The following is an 18,203-nucleotide window of genomic DNA, read 5'->3' as shown; positions in this document are numbered from 1 at the left end:
TTGTCCAAAACTCTGGTAAAAAGAATAACTCATATCATATTACGTACCTGGAATTTCTTTATCCACAGAAATTTCAATTACATACATGACATCCAGAACAAGAATGGAAAACAAGGTGGCAGAAAATAGCGACTTGTGCTTACAAAAATATACAGAATACGAGTAGAAAGTGTAAGCCGACTATCGAGGGGCTTTATACTATGGACCTGTTTTCTGTACTACAATTGCTTGAGTCGAACAAGTTCTATGATGAGGCAGATTCCGAGGGCTTGTCCTTCGAAGCTGAGGATGGTTCCAGTGTAAGATCTCCAACTCCCTTCGCAGGACCAATGCTGCAACGAGCTGTGTTGTGTAATGCAATAGCATCCTTTAACTTCTGGAACTGCAGAAGATTATGAACACAATCAGGTGGTTTCAGATGAAAATGGATGTGAAACTTCCTAAAAGCATTGAAGTAATACTAAAACTTGGGCATCCCCATTACTCGCATGAAAATTCTACACGCTTACAAGAGTATAACGGAAAGATGATTGTTTCTGACAGTATCACAAGAAGTTTACTGTAATCCTATTCAGCTTTCTAATCGGGGTTGGAGTTTTAATCCAATGATGGTTCCCATTTTCAGAAAACTAGGTGCTTCAGAAGGTGTATTCAGTTCTTAAAGATAAAAAAAAATATAACAGAGACTATAGAAAAATTCTGTTCCGCTCCTCTTCCCCGGTGTCTAACTGATAAAAAAGAAGTTCAAGAACTACCTTAGCGAGTGAACAAGAAAAGGATTCAAGCTGTCCCTCAGATCCACGATAAAAGTGGAAATACGGAAGCACCTTCACGTTCATACTTTTGCACATTGGTTTGTTCTCGTCAAAATTCACTTTCAGGAATAAAATCTCAGGGTGGTCTTCAGCTGTTCTGCAGAGCTGACACATGTAGTAAACAGTGATATCAGGAACATAGCTCCTCAACCATATAAAAGCAAATTTGAAACAGTGTAATACGTTTAACTTTATCTAAGTTTCGATTGAAGAGCGTTAGATTCCAGGACATTCACAAAATGAAATTCAAAATTGAAGGGTTCTTATGTTCCATTAAACATTTAAGTTGAAATTTTGGGCAGAGCCATCTCCTCTCTTCAAGAACCAGTTACCACAGATTATTTCCGATCAGTCAAAATCTTTCACAAGTAATAATACGTCTAGATAACAGAAGGCAACAGTCCAAAAACAATAAAACAGCTCAACAAGGTATGCTCACCATCTAGATACGATTAATACAGTTTATACCATAGGGGCCTATAATTAGTGTTGGAAAAATATTAATGCTTTAAGAGTTTATATGTTATGCTGGCGTTGCACATAAGACACAGTTCTCGAACAAACGAGGAACACCATTAAGGATGCATGTCCAGACAAATTTATAACAACAAAATCAGTTTCTGTCTGGATCCCAATTGCACAAACATATGTACAGCATTTGGATGACACCAGTCCTATAACACACGTATGTATTCACGGATGACACCAGTCCTATAACACACGTATGTATTCACATATAAGCGCATGGACATTACCTTCTTCACTGCTTGTTGTAATGTCCAAAAACTTAAGGATTATTGTCTCGGGAGTTGTAACAAAATTTTCAAGCAGAAAGCAACTAGAAACAATGAATTATGAGATTACCTTAGGAAACAATGCTCGGCAAGAAGCACACCACGTTCCATAGAATTCTACAATAACTAATCTATCACCAGCTTGGCCCAAAGCACTCAAAAACTCTTGAGTGGAATGAATGTCAACCATATTCGGAACACTTCTTTCCCACCATTTTGGCTGGTCCTTGTCTCTTTCGGCAACAGTTGCCTGTACCTGCATTCAGCACACAATAACCCATTACACAAAATTTTGGACACAAAATCAGCGATCAGCATAGCCCAAAACTTGAGGAAAACTAACAAAACATCAATTTCCACTGGATTTTCGACTTCCCTTTTAATCTTTTCCTTTTGTGCAACTGCCACCATAAGCCAGGTTATCAAAATTATAAAACTTGGCAGCTAAAGCAGCGAAATGCAATGGAATATGACAACTTCATCAAAAGGGGTTCCCAAAAATGCTTCTAATTTGCAGAAAACTTGCCAATTGAAGCCCAATTCATGAACAAAATTACCAAAAGCTATTACATGCGGCCAAATTACAACATTTCAACAAATAGGTAATCGTGAATTCAATCAAATACTAAGCAGATAACAAAAAAATGAAAGAAAAATGCCAAGTATGGATAGAATTACCTTGATATTAACCGGCTGCTTTCTGGGTCTGAAAGCGAAGTGAGCAACAGACGAATACGAAAGGGGATAAACCCTCCTGTATGGGTTTTGATTGGCTGGGAGGCCCGGTTGCAGAGAACTGACAGAGGAGGCGAAGGACGTGAGCAGAGACGAAGAGAAACGAAGTGAATGGAATGGTAATCTCAGGACATCAGCCATTTAATTGAAAGAAAGAAGAGGAAACTACAGTGCTCTGGAGAAATCTGAGAAAAGGGTAAGAGGTGGGAGAGGTCAAGTCTTCACGGAGATTGAGGGTCAAGGCAGAGAAGAAGAAAGGCCATGGCTTTTCGGAAAAAAAGAGGGGGGGTTTTGTAATAGCATCTGCTCTGCTTCGTGTGTGAACCATATGGTACCAGAGGAAGACCAAGTTGTTTGGGTCCTTCTACTTTTTTTTTTTTTTTTCTCTTTTTGGAATTTTTCAACTTTTTAATTTTTGAACTTTCCAATTTCACGGGTTTGTTCAATTGGCTTTCTTTACGTTAAATTTTTTTTTTTTTAGATTTTATTTTAATAAATTATATTTATTTATTAAAATATGCAAAAAAGAAAATGAAGCCCACCACAGACTACCTGGGTACTTTTTCATTTTTTTAATGTGTAATTTTCATTCAAAATTTAAACGGTCTTGAATTACTATTTTGTCTCTTATTAAGTAAATTGTCTTTGTCAAATGCTTTAATAAGGAAGGGGCGTTTAGTGGCATTTTGAATGTTTGCCCTTTTATCCTTCTCACTCTAGAGCAACAACATTAAATGGTTGGGTAGTTAGTTGTTAAGAAAATTAGTGTGCATAATAATTGTTTTTCGTCATTGAGGTAAAACACCATATGCACAAAGTGTCACTAATTCATCTTACAAACATCATAATCAAATCTTTTATTCTTTTTATCATCATTTAATGATCATCTTTAAAACTTTAAGAAAATTCATTTAATATTAAGACCATTTAATCATCTATACGAATCAAACAAATTAAAACTCATCACAAAAATGTTACTATTATCATAATTGTCTATTTGTTCGACACATATATACGTATTGTTAAATGGTTTCCAAATAATATTTCTAAAAATAATCTCCCGTGAAAAATGCGTATCTTTTATTGTTTAGAGTCTAAACTCGTCCATATACAGGATCTCGTCCTCCACATTGGTCTCGTCCTCATCGTCGTCATCGATGCTGATAGGGTAGTCTTATTCTATTTCTTCGGCATCATCCCAGTACCGTGATAGGGTAGTCTTATGCTATTTCTCCGCAGAGCGCACAGGCCCAAACTCCGCAGCGACGTATTTGCGAAGGCCATTCATTATTTCAAGTGCTTGAAACCAAAATGTAGTGCCCTCAAATCAGTAAACTAATGAGAAAATAGTTCAAAAAGAAAAGAGGCAGTTCAAAGATCATAATTGAAGTACAGATACGGGTACATTTTTGTTTTCGTAAAAAATGCACCCGTATCTGGTACTTGGCCAAGCATTTTTGGTCCTTGGTCTCATCCCTTGCTGTTGGGATAATACTGGAAATTGCTCTCCGTTCATATATAGGAGTTATGCCGAGGATGTACAAAGGAATTTGCGGCATACTTTTTCTACCGCAGGTCTTTGAGGTTTGATGAAAAACCAGATTACGCTCATCTGAGGAAGCTCTTTGGCCGCCTTTTCGATCGAAAAGGTTGAAAACTTTGTACTTAGTATGTTTTTCATGCATGTACTGTTCTCATAGTAGTGCAATGCAGTCAACCATGTCAGCTTATATGCTTGTTTTCTTCAGGCTGTGGGCGTGATTTTAAGTATGATTGGGTTCTTGGACATACCCGCTTGTTACATAGCCTGAAAACGCTTGCAGGTGGTGATGAAGGCCGCTCGTTACATAGCCTGAGAACGGTCGCGGGTGTTGAGGAACGCCGCTTCTTACAGAGCCTGAGAACGGTTGCAGGTGGGGAGGAAGGTGTGTTGGTTGAAGATCTCCGAACCTTGCTCCGAAGTTACCCAAGCTAGTAATTAATTTAGAATGATAATTAATCGCCTCAAATAGGCTTATTATACTAACAATCTACATATGTTTGAATAAACTCTACATACTTAATACATCCCACATTTACTTTTTCAATGAAAAATTATCTTAATACATCCCATATACTTCCCCAAAAACCCTCACACCTCACATTCTCAATATACACCTTACATTTTCTACATCCATCCCATATTTTCTATACACCCCACATTTCTCAAATCTTATAAAGCTTTTAATTTGGACAAAAAATGCCGACTGGAATTTTGATAAAAGATGCCGCCTGAGATTGAAAGCATATGTGGGTTGTTTTCAATTGCACCATTAAAACCAATGTCGTCTGTTTTTAATATTTGGAAGTAATTTTAGATGTTTAATTCTTCATGTAATCCCTAAAAGATAAATACGAACATAGAAGCTTGAATAACGCAGCAAAAGCAAGATTAAATAATTATCGATGTCATCAAAATCACTAAAACAATAAAGAATATGAAGTCTTACCTCATGTGAAGCTTCTGAAAAATCTATTTCGTGTTTCATTCGTCAAAAATAATTTTTCTCATGAAGGACTGTTGAATAATGACAATATAAAATGCTGATATAGAATTAAGTCGATGGAATTCAATCAAAAGTTTAGAAGACACAAAGTTTCGATCAAGGAAATGTCGTCACCAGGAATTGGAACCTAATTTTTACTAGTATCATCTACCGAATGATGCCTCTTTACAGAAGTACAAAATTACAACTCAGCATTTCGAGGGTGCTCCCATTACATGAAACGAATAGACAGAAGAACGACGTTGCCAGGGAAACTAAGATGTCGCAACAAGTGAGCTCACAGATCATGGCTAAGAAAACCAAGCACATCGCAATTAGTGAGCTCCCGGATCATGAAATAACTGATACTGCTACCTTTCTGCGATGCTGGATCGTAACTATTCATGACCTCATAATCTCGCAAGCACATATTCTTGCGGGTTACATAATAGCGAAACCTCTCCGACCACCGCTCAAACTTCACTAAGCTGACTCCACCGAGATACTCTTTGTGGTGGACATCAAGCAGCAGGCAAAAGAACAGAATTTGGAAATGATAGAGATCCATTGTTAGGAGCACCCTGAATATTGAGAATCGTCGTGACCAAATTGTATATGTGGACATTTTCAAAACTAGGAACCTTGCGACCTCTTGCAAACTGAGGACCATGCCCAACGAATATGGTCCTCATGGAAAAAACAGCATTGTCATAACCATGTGATCCTCCACATTCTCTCCGCTTCGTCCTCTTTTGCTCTACCTTAAATCCCTCTCCAACCAACCCTACTATAGGTGTAATTCGATCGCTTGCTGCATAATGGAGCCGACTTGGAAGCTCCTCCTTAAGATACACTCTCAAATTCTTCCCATTCTCAACCTTGCCCGATTTCAACCCTTCATTCATCTTCTCAACAACATTAGCAGGATCAACTCCCGAAGGCGGGCGAATGGAAAGCAATGGAGTATGTGACTGGACCCAATCATCAGGAATTTCAATCCAAGGGGCCAAATCACTTAAAAAAATTAGCTTTTTATCACATGTACCAACCATCCCATGATCACCTACCATAATTATAGTAACATCCTCGAAAACCCCTCTTTTCTCTAAACCTTCAATCAACCTCCCAATCATTTTATCAATTCTAGCAACAGCTTCAGTAATCTCTGGATCATCAGACCCAACATGGTGACCCTGATGGTCCGGATCCTCGAAATACAGAGTCATAAACACAGGAATTTCACTACTAGGCAGATCAAAGTAATTCAAAACTGCATCAACCCGTTGTTCGAAAGGAACAGAGCTATTATACTGCATACAAAGCTTATCAGGGCAAGTCCAAGAACCTTTATTTACCTCAGCACCAGGCCAGAAGTAAGTGGCAGCCTTCAAACCGTGATTGACCACCGTCGCCCACAGCGGCTCGCCGAGCCACCACTTGGGTTCGTGGCTTCCCATGTAGAAGGACTCCCCTGTGTGCGGGTCCACAAAGTGATTGTTGACAATGCCATGGTAAGCAGGGTAAAGACCTGTGACAATCGAGTAATGGTTAGGAAATGTTAGAGTTGGAAACACCGGAATCAGACCCTCTTCCGCCTCCGTCCCATTGGCGATGAGGCGGCGGATATTCGGCGTCGGGGCCTTGAATTGGTATCCGAATCGAAACCCGTCTGAGGAAACCAACAGAACCACCGGATGATCGAGCTTTCTCAAAGGTCGAGCCTTGGATTCCACTGACGAGGAGTCGGAAACGGGGGCGGATTTTGGTGAGTTGGAGAAGAAGAGGAAGGCAAATGCAGCGGCGGCGGAGAGAGCAATGCAGGTGGTGAGGAGGAGAGAGATGAATATAACAGTGGTGCTGTGTTTGTGAGAAGGGGAAGACGATGGGATCGGAGAGGCGGATGAGTCGGTGTTGAAAGAGAGCAGCGCCTCCGATTGGTCCGGCGAGTCCTCGTCGTGGGTGGGGATCGGAGTGGCTTTCATGGGTGGCAAATCCGAACCCATCTGAAGAAACCAGGTGATTGATTCTGGTTTTTTCTTCGATGGGTCGGAGAACTGAAGAATTTGGGAGGTGGGTATTGGTGGTGAGGCGTTTAGAGAGAGAAAGTGGGGGGTTGGAGTGAGAAGCAAGGATTAAAGGTCGAGTCTTTGGGTGGAGCTGCAGACGCTGGTTTGGTGGAGGTGAGCTTTCACAGCTTTTGGAGAAGAAGACTTGTCAATGGCTGTTGGTGGACTTGAATTGAGCTGGAAGGAAGGTTTTCTACGACACCGAGTTTGATGTCAAATTTGGCGCATCGCATTTGGATTGGATATTCCAAGACAAACGGTGAAAAAAAACATACGGAAAGGGAAATATTTATACGCAAACGTCATGTCGTTTTCTGCACCTCCTTCCTTTCCTGTTCGTTCCAGGAAAATCAACAAAACAACAATGGCGGAGCAGAACGACGCCGTCGCAACCCTTCTGAAAACATAGTAAGCAAGTAATAAAGGCGCGTGCTTGCAGCTACTGAGAGAGTGCTTGATCGAGCGGAGACAGAGATGGCGTACTTGAGCATGGGAGAAGCTCACAGAAGAATCACCGACTACCTCAACCGCTTCTCCGACGCCGTTTCCACCCAGGACGGAGCTTCCCTCAAGCACCTCCTCTCTCTCTCCTCCAACAGCCCCGCCCTCCTCTCCCTCGCGGACGCCCTCAACGTCTTCCAGGTAATACATTTACTCCAATGTGTGTATTTATATACGTATTTGTATTTGTTTAAATTGGGGAATTTAGGGTTTTGATTGGTGCTGTTTCTGGGTGTGTGACAGGACTTCAATAGATTGATCAAACAGTCCGATAACGACTCGCAATTTGGAGAAATTCTGGTTCATCTGTTCCGGGCTTTTCAGAGTTACCGAATTGGGAATTTCATTGATTCCTACCAAGCATTTGAAAATTCCGCAAAGTATTGATCTTTTTGTTTAATTATCTATTTTTGTTTAAGTCTGTTCTGTGTGTGTATAATTTTGTGTTTGGTGGTGGTTTTTGAACTAATGTTGGTGTGCAGTGCTTTTATTCAGAAGTTTGGAACTGGGACACGGCGTGGGATTTGCCAGCATTGTATGCCATTGCTTATGAGATTAGGGTTCTAGCTGAGAGGGTGAGACCCACAATTTCCTTTCTTTTGAATAAAAAGATATGTGCTTTATTTCGTAATTGGTTGTTGATGTCTTGGGAAGACAAATTTAGCAAGACTGTTATGTGTGGCTTTGTAGGCTGATAAGGAGTTAGCTTCGAATGGAAAGTCTCCAGAGAAGTTGAAGGGAGCTGGCTCTTTCCTGATGAAAGTCTTTGGGGTTCTTGCAGTAAGATACTTTCTTTTAAAATTCTATTAATTTCGCTGATCTTGCTAAACTCTGTTCTGTTTTATGTTCTCTTTGCAATAAAAGTTGGTTGCTTTACTCAAACTTGTATAAAACAAGATTTGACAGTTTCTTGGGTGTTTATGAACAATACTTTGAATCTCTAGTGCTAACTCTTTCATTGGTGTATCCTCATAGGGAAAAGGCCCGAAACGTGTTGGAGCATTGTACATTACTTGCCAGTTGTTTAAAGTTTACTTTAAGGTAAATACTTAATGCACACTTATGAGTTTGCCAATGCTTTTCTGAATTAGCTATTAGGCCTCTTCTGAATGCTGGATAAAAATGCCTGAGCTGCATTATGATGAATTATCTTTATTATTTTGCAGCTTGGTACAGTTCACCTTTGCTGCAGTGTCATAAGGAGCATTGAAACTGCACGAATATTTGATTTTGAGGAATTCCCTAAAAGGGATAAGGTCAGAATCGCCGTTGTTTGGGCAGATGCTATTTTCTTTTCTTGAACTCCCTCACCTTTTCAATGGGTTCTCTATCAACTAGTTTTTTTGGTTTATTCTCGCTGCTGTACTGTGAAATGCAGGTGGCCTACATGTATTATACAGGTCGTCTAGAAGTTTTCAATGAAAATTTCCCTGCTGTAAGTATCCTAATTTCCATGATGTTAATGATGCACAAGCTTCTTGTTTGCTAAGCTATTTAAGTGGTGTTATGGTTTTGGTTCGGGGGGTCACCATCTGGAGTCTTGAATTCTACAAATTAGACATTGGATAGAGAAGTGAGCAGCTCCACCCTTTGCCTTACAATCACTTGAAATAAAGAAATTTCTCCCAACTAGTAACATGGAAGTCTCAGAAGATGCGTGCTCAAATTAAAGATTTGATCTCAGTGGATAATTTGCCCGATTTCACTTATTTCTATGCATGAAAAAGGCTCAACTGAAATCTGAGTTTCCATCAGGCGTGTGCTATTCACTAAATTTACTTTTGGTACCTTGCAGGCTGATCATAAATTATCTTATGCCTTGAAGCATTGCAACCCTCAGCGTGAAGCAAATATAAGGTTAGGTTCATGTGTGCTTGTTGCATATATGTTGTATCTGCATGATAGACTTTAAGGAGGCATCTTTGTAGACAAAAATGTTGTTGTTGTGCCTATATATTCTTCAGCTTGAATCGTCTTTTTATTTGTATGATGTTGAACATCTTGCGATAGGAAGTCAAACATTAGATTTATTAGGTGGTGTACCATCTTTTATTGTCCGTCTCATTTTTTTCTCTTTTTGTATTTGCGTAGGATGATACTGAAGTATTTGATACCTGTGAAGCTTTCGCTAGGCATCTTACCAAATGATTGGCTTCTGGAAAAGTATAACCTGGTTGAGGTATGTCGGAATTGTTATTTCTTTAACTGCAAGAGATCTTATTTAAGCTTGATGATGGGAAATAAGATATTCTGGTATCCCCCGGTTGTGTTGGTTATATGCTACATAAATGTATTTATTAGTGTCTCAATGAAGATGAATGTTGACTTTAGCTTACCCTCCCTCCACTTTCCATAGTTGTGTCTAAATCCTAGTTTACAACTTGCCTCCGCAGTATAGGAATATTGTACAAGCTCTAAAAAGAGGCCATCTTCGACTTCTCCTGCATGCTCTTGAAGAGCACTAAGATCGGTATGCTTATCTTTTATTTTGAAAATCTTGGGATTGATACAACCGATTTCTGAAGTTGGAACTTATGTCTTCAAAATGAAACAGGTTCTTGAGATCAGGTGTATATCTTGTCCTAGAGAAGCTAGAACTCCAAGTCCACCAAAGGTTAATAAGGAAAATGTAAGTTCTCATTCCACTTTGTAAAATTGACGGTAAAATTCCTCTTAAGAGTTCATGACGTCCACGTGCTCATTGTGCAGTTACTTCATTCAAAAGCAAAAGGACCCGGTTAAAGCTCATCAGCTGAAATTAGAAGTAATTGTTAAATCTTTGAAATGGCTTGAGATAGCCATGGATGTCGATGAGGTACTTGTTCTCTCCGCCTCTCTCTCTATCTCTCTGGTAGCTAATCTTGGTTTGTCCGTCTCCTTCGCTCTAATCAAGTCTCTGGTGTTATTTGGAGGTGGAGTGCATAGTGGCCATATTAATATACAAAAATCTTGTAAAGGGTTACTTTGCTCACGAGAGCAAAGTTGTGGTTTTGAGCAAGCAAGATCCTTTCCCTAAATTAAATGGGAAGCCCGTCAACTCATAGAGAAGATCGATACAAGTAGGCAGGTGATGAAAAATACACTACTAAGATGAGATATGCCGGCAAGTTCATCGTCATTGGAAACCATTTTTGTCGGCCTCGTGAAGAAATCATGTCTACTTCACTAGTCATGCTCGCTATCTCGTCAAACTGAACATTTTTTACACATGTTTGACATAGTTTTTGTATCCTCTGTTCCTTATGGTTTCCATTTTCTTACACATTTTTTACCAACGATTGCTGACAAATAAATACGGTAAAATCCCAAGAGATGCATAACGTAAATTAACTCAGCGGATGAATATATTAAAAAGGAATCAACAAAAACACCTGGTTAAAAAGGGGAAGGAAAACCGAAAACAACCGTCGCTTCAAATATGTAATTGCTTCGGTTCATAAGCCATCCCACCATTGGAATACGATCTGATGAAAGAAACTGACAAACTTCGAGTTTCAAGGAACATTAGAGATCAGAGGGAAGGGTGATCTGTATGTTTGAAGGCATCAGAATATTATAACCATCAGCCGCAGTTGAAACGAGCATGCCAGGAATCTGAGTATGCCAATGAAGTTCTTTCAATTCCTTTCCCTGTTCACCATAATTTACCACGAGTTAAATGACTGAAAAACTCGGGGGCTCTTGGAGTAGAACAGTCGGTCGGAAATGTTTACCTGATGAACATATGTTTACCTTATCACATCACATCAGAAACCAAACTTATCTAGGCTTCTTTATAATCTTTACCAAGGACAAGGATTGTCTATCCTCCTATTTTTTGTGCTTTCCCGTGCCTTCTTATTTTGTGTGGTTACGGTTAAGTTATGTCAACATTTTATATTATTTTTTTATAGAGATAATAAGATAAAAATGAATAGTAATATAAAATGTTGACGTGACTTAACCGTGACCACACAAACAAGAGAGCATCGAAAGTGGAAGGGTAGACAATCCTTGTCCCTTTACCAATGCATGCATCATGATCCCTACCATTATCTCTTTTTAACTGATCACATATGACCAAACAATGATGGCGTTATCCCATCATCATGTGATCCATGGTCAAGAGATCACCACGTTGCTAACGGAAAAAAAATTTCCTTGTGACCGGAATACAAAGGGTACATCACGTGTTTTTATACAAGTGGTGGGCAATTGTATTTTTTAAGTTATTAACTTTTTAACACATATATCCCACAATTTATATAATGACACGTGATGTACCATCTCGTATTCCCATCACACTGAAAAATCTCTCATGCTAATGGACTCTTTCCAATGTGTCCATAGGCTGAAGCCTATTCTTTTGTTCAGATGTCACCTAATCACATCACCATCTCATAATTTCACCTTTATCCCATGCATGGATTAATTTCACGAAATTAATCCAGTAATAACTGTATTGACGCGTGAATCTGCCAACACCAATATACCAAGTATTCCCAATTAATTCTGAACTGTAGTTTGCATCACGTTTATCTTGTACAAGATAATTCATTACTTATCATAAAACAACCAGCTGGATATAGCTAATATTAGGCTTAGATAATCTAATATATATTAAAAGAAAATATTATGATTAAAACCACAATATTATCCCTCAATAATAATAATTGAAAATCATCCCAACCACTTTATCATCCAACGGTCTAAAACTCTACTCATCCAACAATCTCGATTACTCGAGTCAATAGTGTAAAATCGGATCCAAACATTACCCCTAATTTCCTTGAGCTTCCGAATCATGATGTTCTTTGGCAATAACATGTTTGTTCTACCAACACTGTGGTCTTCCTCGGCTGCCACAATTCTATACAAGACCTGACAACTTTGCCAGAAAAACCTTGTAATTACTTTGAACATCCAACTCATACGGTCCAAAGACTCAAAACTTGCAAATGGGGCCGAGAAATACTGGGGCGAGAAGAACTTGACTCTTGGTAGCTCGGTAGTCACCCATCATGAATGTTGTGTTCACTTTTTATGAAACAATCACATGTGGATAGCCCGGCCAAGTTTGGCCTATCATTCAGCCATCCACTCCTCAACATTATTAAATTATTATAGTGGCATCATGATGTGACATTGCTATATATATAACCAAGGCCACAAAAAATCAAATCTTGTCTTGTTGGCCTACACTTGGAATGATGTTGTTGGCATGCACATTTCTATCACATTTTTATTCTTTTCGGTACACAACTCGGCAGACTGCCCGCCGAGCCAGTGTGAAATTACTATAATTATATAGACTCTGAAAAATATCTCCGCTTCATTCGGTCGTCTCAAATGGAATCACAGTTAGCACCACCATTTTACTAATAACAAGCATGGTCTTCGTGGTGAAGTGATCAATTTCTCCATCGAATATGAATTTAGCCTAGTACTCGACTCGAAGAGAGCTCCCACGATGGGTGGTCTTCAGCAAACATCTTTCCTCGGCTCGGCTAATGCATTAAAAAACAACATTTTAAGCCGAGCACACCATCTTTTGGGTTGTCACATCATTTTGTTGCCCCCTTTATTTTCTTATGCATTGGCACGCACGGCCGAATGATTAAGAAAATAATTTGCTTTCATCGACACCGCCACATGAACTGACACCATTAAACTCGGCAAATGCTGCATGATTTCTGTCCAAACACCAAAACTCTACAAAATATGTAGTCTCGGCAAGACTAAAATATTAATCGACGAGCATACATTTTGCACCCTTATTTTTATGCATTGGCCTGAAGGGCGAATGGTTAAAAAAATTTTTTTTTTAAGAAAATGAAAATGGCCGAACCATAATCAGGAGGAAGCCAACGATGCTTTATTCCAAGCTGAGATCTTTTTATATCAAAATTTTCAAATTGATTTCGCTCTAGGCTGAATAAAGAATTTTCTCCAAATATTTCTGACTTGGTGAAATATTTTTCATTTTCGGGCATCGAGTGTGTTGAACAATTATTATACCCCTAGACATAATAATTTCACAAATTTCGGCTTTTAACTCGAACAACTTAGCCGAACGAGATTTCTCTATATTGGCTTTATCGTCAATAATCATATCAATTGGCATAGTTTCGACGTCTAAGACCATGTCTTGGCCATGTCCATCATTAGAACGCTCATCTAACGTATCCTTTTCTGAATCGACTTTTGGCTCAGAAACTTGAACTCTTTCATCTAGGCCTACCACACTTTCAGTCTCGATCGAGACAACAGGTGGCCTAGGTGTTTCTTCAACTGTCTTGGCAATTTCTTGAGGTCGAATTTTGATTGTGGCCAGAGCGAAAAATTGCCCCCTGGTCTTGTGATCTAACCATTCTTCAAATGGAATTGATTTGAACCTAGGACAAAAAGCGTTTTCTTATCGAGCCACCCATAAAATCGAGCTCTATCTTCGTTTAACCATTGATCTTGTATGAACCTTCACGTTTATCATTTGAGAGAAATATTTTTTCCTTTCTTCATATGCTTCAAGGGTCCGGTCAAAGAGTCTTTGCTTCTCGACACTTTCCTTAAATAGGCGCTGAATCTCATCCTGATTAAGATCTTGATATATTATGTGAACTTTGTAGTTTTAGCACTCGGTTCCACTGGGTGTGCCAAAATGTTGACCTTAAAAATTATCAAGCCTACGTGGCCGGCAAGCAGATTAATTAATAAGCTAACTACATCATTCGGTTATGTGTGGGGCGTGCCAACTCGACGACCAAGCTCGGCCGTTGAGTAAAATATGTGGATATGGCGTTGAGCGCACTGCTGACTTCTTGATCTTGCGATTACGGCTAAGGAAGGAACATATCTCGGCCTTCGAGTTCTAGAGCCTGAAGACAAGGCTGCTAGTTCTGTGAAGTTCAATATTAAATTCGGCTTTCAATGTGCTGAATATAGTAACTTGTAACACCTCACTTCGCCGAGAAGGCTAATGAGATGACCTCTACCAATAAGGATTCGAAAATCCTTCTTGACCGAGACTTGGATAGATAACCAGTCGACCTCGACGCAGTGCTGCTTATCCAAACTGAAAGTGCTTCGCGGTCGGCTGATTCTATGGCTCCAATGCTGTTTATCCAAACTAAAGATGTTGTCTGTTGCCTTCACAGTGTTGTTTATCCATACTAAAGATGTGTTGACAGAAAAAGAAAATAAAAATCTCAAGGTTGTTGAGAGGTTTCACGTAGAGCGAGAGTTTGTGCAGGGCAGTTTGTGTGTTGAATTGGAAAGGGTCACATGTTACCTGCGACTCTGTATTTATAGGCAAATGTTGTGTGGCGTGGCCAAATAATTTTGTATAGTCCAAATGCAATTCTAATTCACGGAATTGAACTTGATCCCCATCAGAAGCCAAGCCATATCCTTCAAATTGATCTGTGGGATTTATTCCTTGACTTTTCAAACCTAATAACAATTAGGCTTATCACATCACATCAGAAACCAAACATATCTAAGTTTCTTCTTAATCTTTACCAACGCATGCATCCTGATCTCCACCATTATCTCTTTTTAATTGACCACTTCTGACCAAACAATGATGGCTTTATCCCATCATCATGCGATCCATGATCAAGAGATCACCACGTCACTATCCTTGTGCTAATGGACTCTTTCCAATGCGTCCATAGGCTGAAGCTTATTTATTTGTTCAAATGTCATCCTAATCACATCACCATCTCATAATTTCACCTTTATCCCATGCATGGATTAATTGCACGAAATTAATCCAGTAGTAACTGTATTGCTGTGTGAATTTGCCAACACCAATATGCCGAATATCCCCAATTAATTTTGAATTGTAGTTTGCATCACGTTTATCTTGTACAAGATAATTCATTACTTATCATAAAACAACCAGCTGGATATAACTAATATTAAGCTTAGATAATCTAATATATATTAAGAGATAATATTATGATTAAAACCACAATATTATTCCTCAATAATAATTGAAAATCATCTCAACCACTTTGTCATCCAACGGTCTAAAACTCTACTCATCCAACGACCTCGATTACTTGGGCCGTTAATGTAAAATCGAATCCAAATAGAGAGATAAAGAAAAGATGCAAGAGACCCTTTACAACAATAATGACAATGACTGTTCTCTTGCACCATAGCGTGGGTTCGGATCTCATTAACTCTCTAATCTAATAAATCTATTGTTTGAAAAAAAAAAAAAAAAAAAGCAGAGAGAGATTATGGTGTTAGAAAATTAAATATTAAAATTTTAATTTCTAGAAAATGAATGGAAATTATGGATTCGAATCCCAATGACTCTTTAATCTAGCACATTTATCATTTGACAAAACAAAAACCAAAAAAAGAGAAAAGAGAGATTACGGTGTTAGAAAATTAAATATTAAAAGTTTAATTTCCAAAAGATGAATGGAAATTATGGATTCTATATGAACCAATTTTTTCATATATTACAATTCCTTTATGTTTCACGATGATCTTTTTCGGATTTTCTTTGTAAGGATTTAGAGAACTTTTTAATTGTGTTTATTTATTGTCCATTGTGCAGTTAAAAATTATTATAAATTTTTTATTTAAGTTGAATATAAATAGTATATGACGAAAACTGATCACACAATATATAATAAACGAACACAATTAAAAACTCATCGAAATCTCTCGTCACAACCATTGATGGTACACAACTTTTGGAGTTGCTTTTGTAGACTCAACCCTTCAACCTTCTGAGGGCAACATGTGCGTTGGGGCCCAGCTTGCCCATACGTTAGCAATAATCGGCGAATATGGGTTACCCGTGCTTATACGAAGTATCCTTAATTCTGCAGTTCGAATCATAATTGTCACATCCCGACCCGGGGCAGATCACTTCATTGGCTCGCTACACCATCGTAGCACGATATTGTCAGCTTTGGGTTTACCATTCCCTCACGGTTTTGTTTTTAGGAACTCACGAGCAACTTCCCAGTTTTGTTTTTAGGAACTCACGAGCAACTTCCCAGTGGGTCACCCATCATGGGATTGCTCTAGCCTCCTTCTCGCTTAACTTCGGAGTTCCTATGGAACCCGAAGCCAGTGAGCTCCCAAAAGGCCTCGTGCTAGGTAGAGATGAGAATATACATTTAAGGATCATTTCCCTGGGCGATGTGGGATGTCACAATCCACCCCCTTTAGGGGCCCGACGTCCTCGTCAGCATACACGCGACCAAGGTTAGGCTCTGATACCAATTTGTCACATCCCGGCCCGGGGGAGACCACTTCCCGGCCTCGCTCTACCATCGTAGCACGATATTATCCGTTTTGGGCTTACCATTCCCTCACAGTTTTGTTTTTGGAAACTCACGAGCAACTTCCTAGTGGGTCACCCATCATGGGATTGCTCAAGTCCCCTTCTCGCTTAACTTCGGAGTTCCTACAGAACTCGAAGCCAGTAAGCTCCTAAAAGGCCTCGTGTTAGGTAGAGATGAAAATATACATTTAAGGATCACTCCCTTGGGCGATGTGGGATGTCACAATGATTGTTTCAATAGATACGATAAATAATCATCATATCAGATTAATCTGTGCATCGGATAACATGTCGAACTATAATAATTTTCTAAAGGAATTGTCATTAGCACTTCAAAAACCTTATTTGGCAATCCAAAATTTCTATAATTGAAAAGAAAAATACACTTATAAGAAGTGTAAAATAACATTTTTGAAATGATAATAACAATCATCTTTTCTAAAAAAATTCACAAAATAATTGTTGTTAAAACTTAAAAGGAAAAATGGGAAGAAAAATAAACACCATAAACCAAGAAAATTCAAAAAGAGGACTGAAAGTGCTTTTGTAAAAAGCATATAACTGGTGATTTTTGTAGAAAGCACTTAAAGTACTTTTAGAATCCAATAACATTATCTGTAAAAGAGCTTTAATCATTTTAAAAATACGTCCAAACGAGCCCTAAAGTTAGCATCAACTTTTTAGATAGGTTAACGTTTGGAATATTATATTTTTACTTATAGAAAATAAGAAAAATTAATGAAAATGACTTGAAAACTTTGAGTTTTAACAATAAGGATAAAATAAAGAGTATAATAAATAGTATCAGAATTGACTTTTTAGTAAAAAAAAATATGATTTTTTTTGTTAAAATAAATAGTATCAAGAGATTTTCATTAAAGTTCCTTAAAAAATAAATATGTTAATCAAAATTTAGGTAATAATATAATTATCAACATTTATAAATTTCAATTTATAAAATTTAGTTTAAATATTTGATATTCTTAATATTACCCTTAAAAAGTAATAATGATAGGACTATCTGCAGTATTGATTTTTTTTAGGCATGCAATTATGTAAGAGGGACAAGATTCGGCTCCGTACTGTGTAATAGTGACAGGACTGTCTTCACAATTGATTTTTTAGGCATACGTGGGTGGAAAGTACGGCGACACTCGTTTTCGGAGCGAGTTCCGTGACATTTCAGTTTTAAATTTGAAAATCCTACTGATATCATCATTTCTAACGTTTAAGCAGCAAGGGTAGCATTAATCTTTTAAATTTATTTAAAAAAACCTTTTTTTAGTGGGTTGTATATTTTATTTTTTAAACGAATAATATTATTGTTATATATATTTATGTTGCAGTCTTATTATATTAGAAATGTATTTATGTAAATTTTAGTATATATTAAAATATCTCTTATATTTCTATTATGAGTAAATTACCGATTAAATGTTGTAATCGTAAAAGGAAATGTTTTTACTTATCCTACTACT

At 38.2% G+C, this 18,203-nt stretch overlaps 1 protein-coding gene and 2 pseudogenes across 3 annotated transcripts; 1 reads left to right on the top strand and 2 right to left on the bottom strand.

Annotated features, from left to right (window-relative positions):
• Positions 1-16: 16 nt before the first annotated feature.
• ACHT2 (atypical CYS HIS rich thioredoxin 2) lies at positions 17-2,680 on the bottom strand. The gene is made up of 4 exons (XM_068488482.2): positions 2,288-2,680; positions 1,680-1,865; positions 756-920; positions 17-382 (listed from the first exon to the last, which is right to left on the bottom strand). The coding sequence occupies exons 1-4, from the start codon at positions 2,483-2,485 to the stop codon at positions 245-247; spliced, it is 687 nt and encodes a 228-aa protein (XP_068344583.2). The 5' UTR covers positions 2,486-2,680; the 3' UTR covers positions 17-244.
• A 2,251-nt stretch (positions 2,681-4,931) lies between these two features.
• On the bottom strand, positions 4,932-7,278 carry LOC137747687 (nucleotide pyrophosphatase/phosphodiesterase 1 pseudogene; annotated as a pseudogene). The gene has a single exon (XR_015958295.1). The product of XR_015958295.1 is annotated as a nucleotide pyrophosphatase/phosphodiesterase 1 pseudogene (transcript).
• Positions 7,279-7,409: 131 nt separating this feature from the next.
• On the top strand, positions 7,410-10,645 carry LOC137748528 (enhanced ethylene response protein 5-like; annotated as a pseudogene). The gene is made up of 13 exons (XR_015958296.1): positions 7,410-7,577; positions 7,680-7,816; positions 7,919-8,011; positions 8,127-8,216; positions 8,412-8,477; positions 8,603-8,692; positions 8,815-8,871; positions 9,232-9,293; positions 9,528-9,615; positions 9,830-9,906; positions 9,991-10,065; positions 10,146-10,251; positions 10,349-10,645. The product of XR_015958296.1 is annotated as an enhanced ethylene response protein 5-like (transcript).
• Positions 10,646-18,203: the final 7,558 nt, after the last annotated feature.

Source organism: Pyrus communis, chromosome 2 (genome assembly GCF_041283825.1).
Source record: "Pyrus communis isolate YQ-2024b chromosome 2, ASM4128382v1, whole genome shotgun sequence".
NCBI lineage: Eukaryota > Viridiplantae > Streptophyta > Magnoliopsida > Rosales > Rosaceae > Pyrus > Pyrus communis.
Note: the sequence above shows the minus strand (reverse complement) of the source record. Positions and strands in the feature narration are given on the sequence as shown.

Coding starts and splice junctions, on each gene's coding strand:
- ACHT2 (XM_068488482.2), bottom strand. CDS start 2,485: ATGGCTGATGTCCTGAGATTACCATTCCATTCACTTCGTTTCTCTTCG. Junction 921..1,679: donor GCCGAGCATTGTTTCCTAAG/GTAATCTCATAA, acceptor TACATGTGTCAG/CTCTGCAGAACAGCTGAAGA. Junction 383..755: donor TTTCTTGTTCACTCGCTAAG/GTAGTTCTTGAA, acceptor AATCTTCTGCAG/TTCCAGAAGTTAAAGGATGC.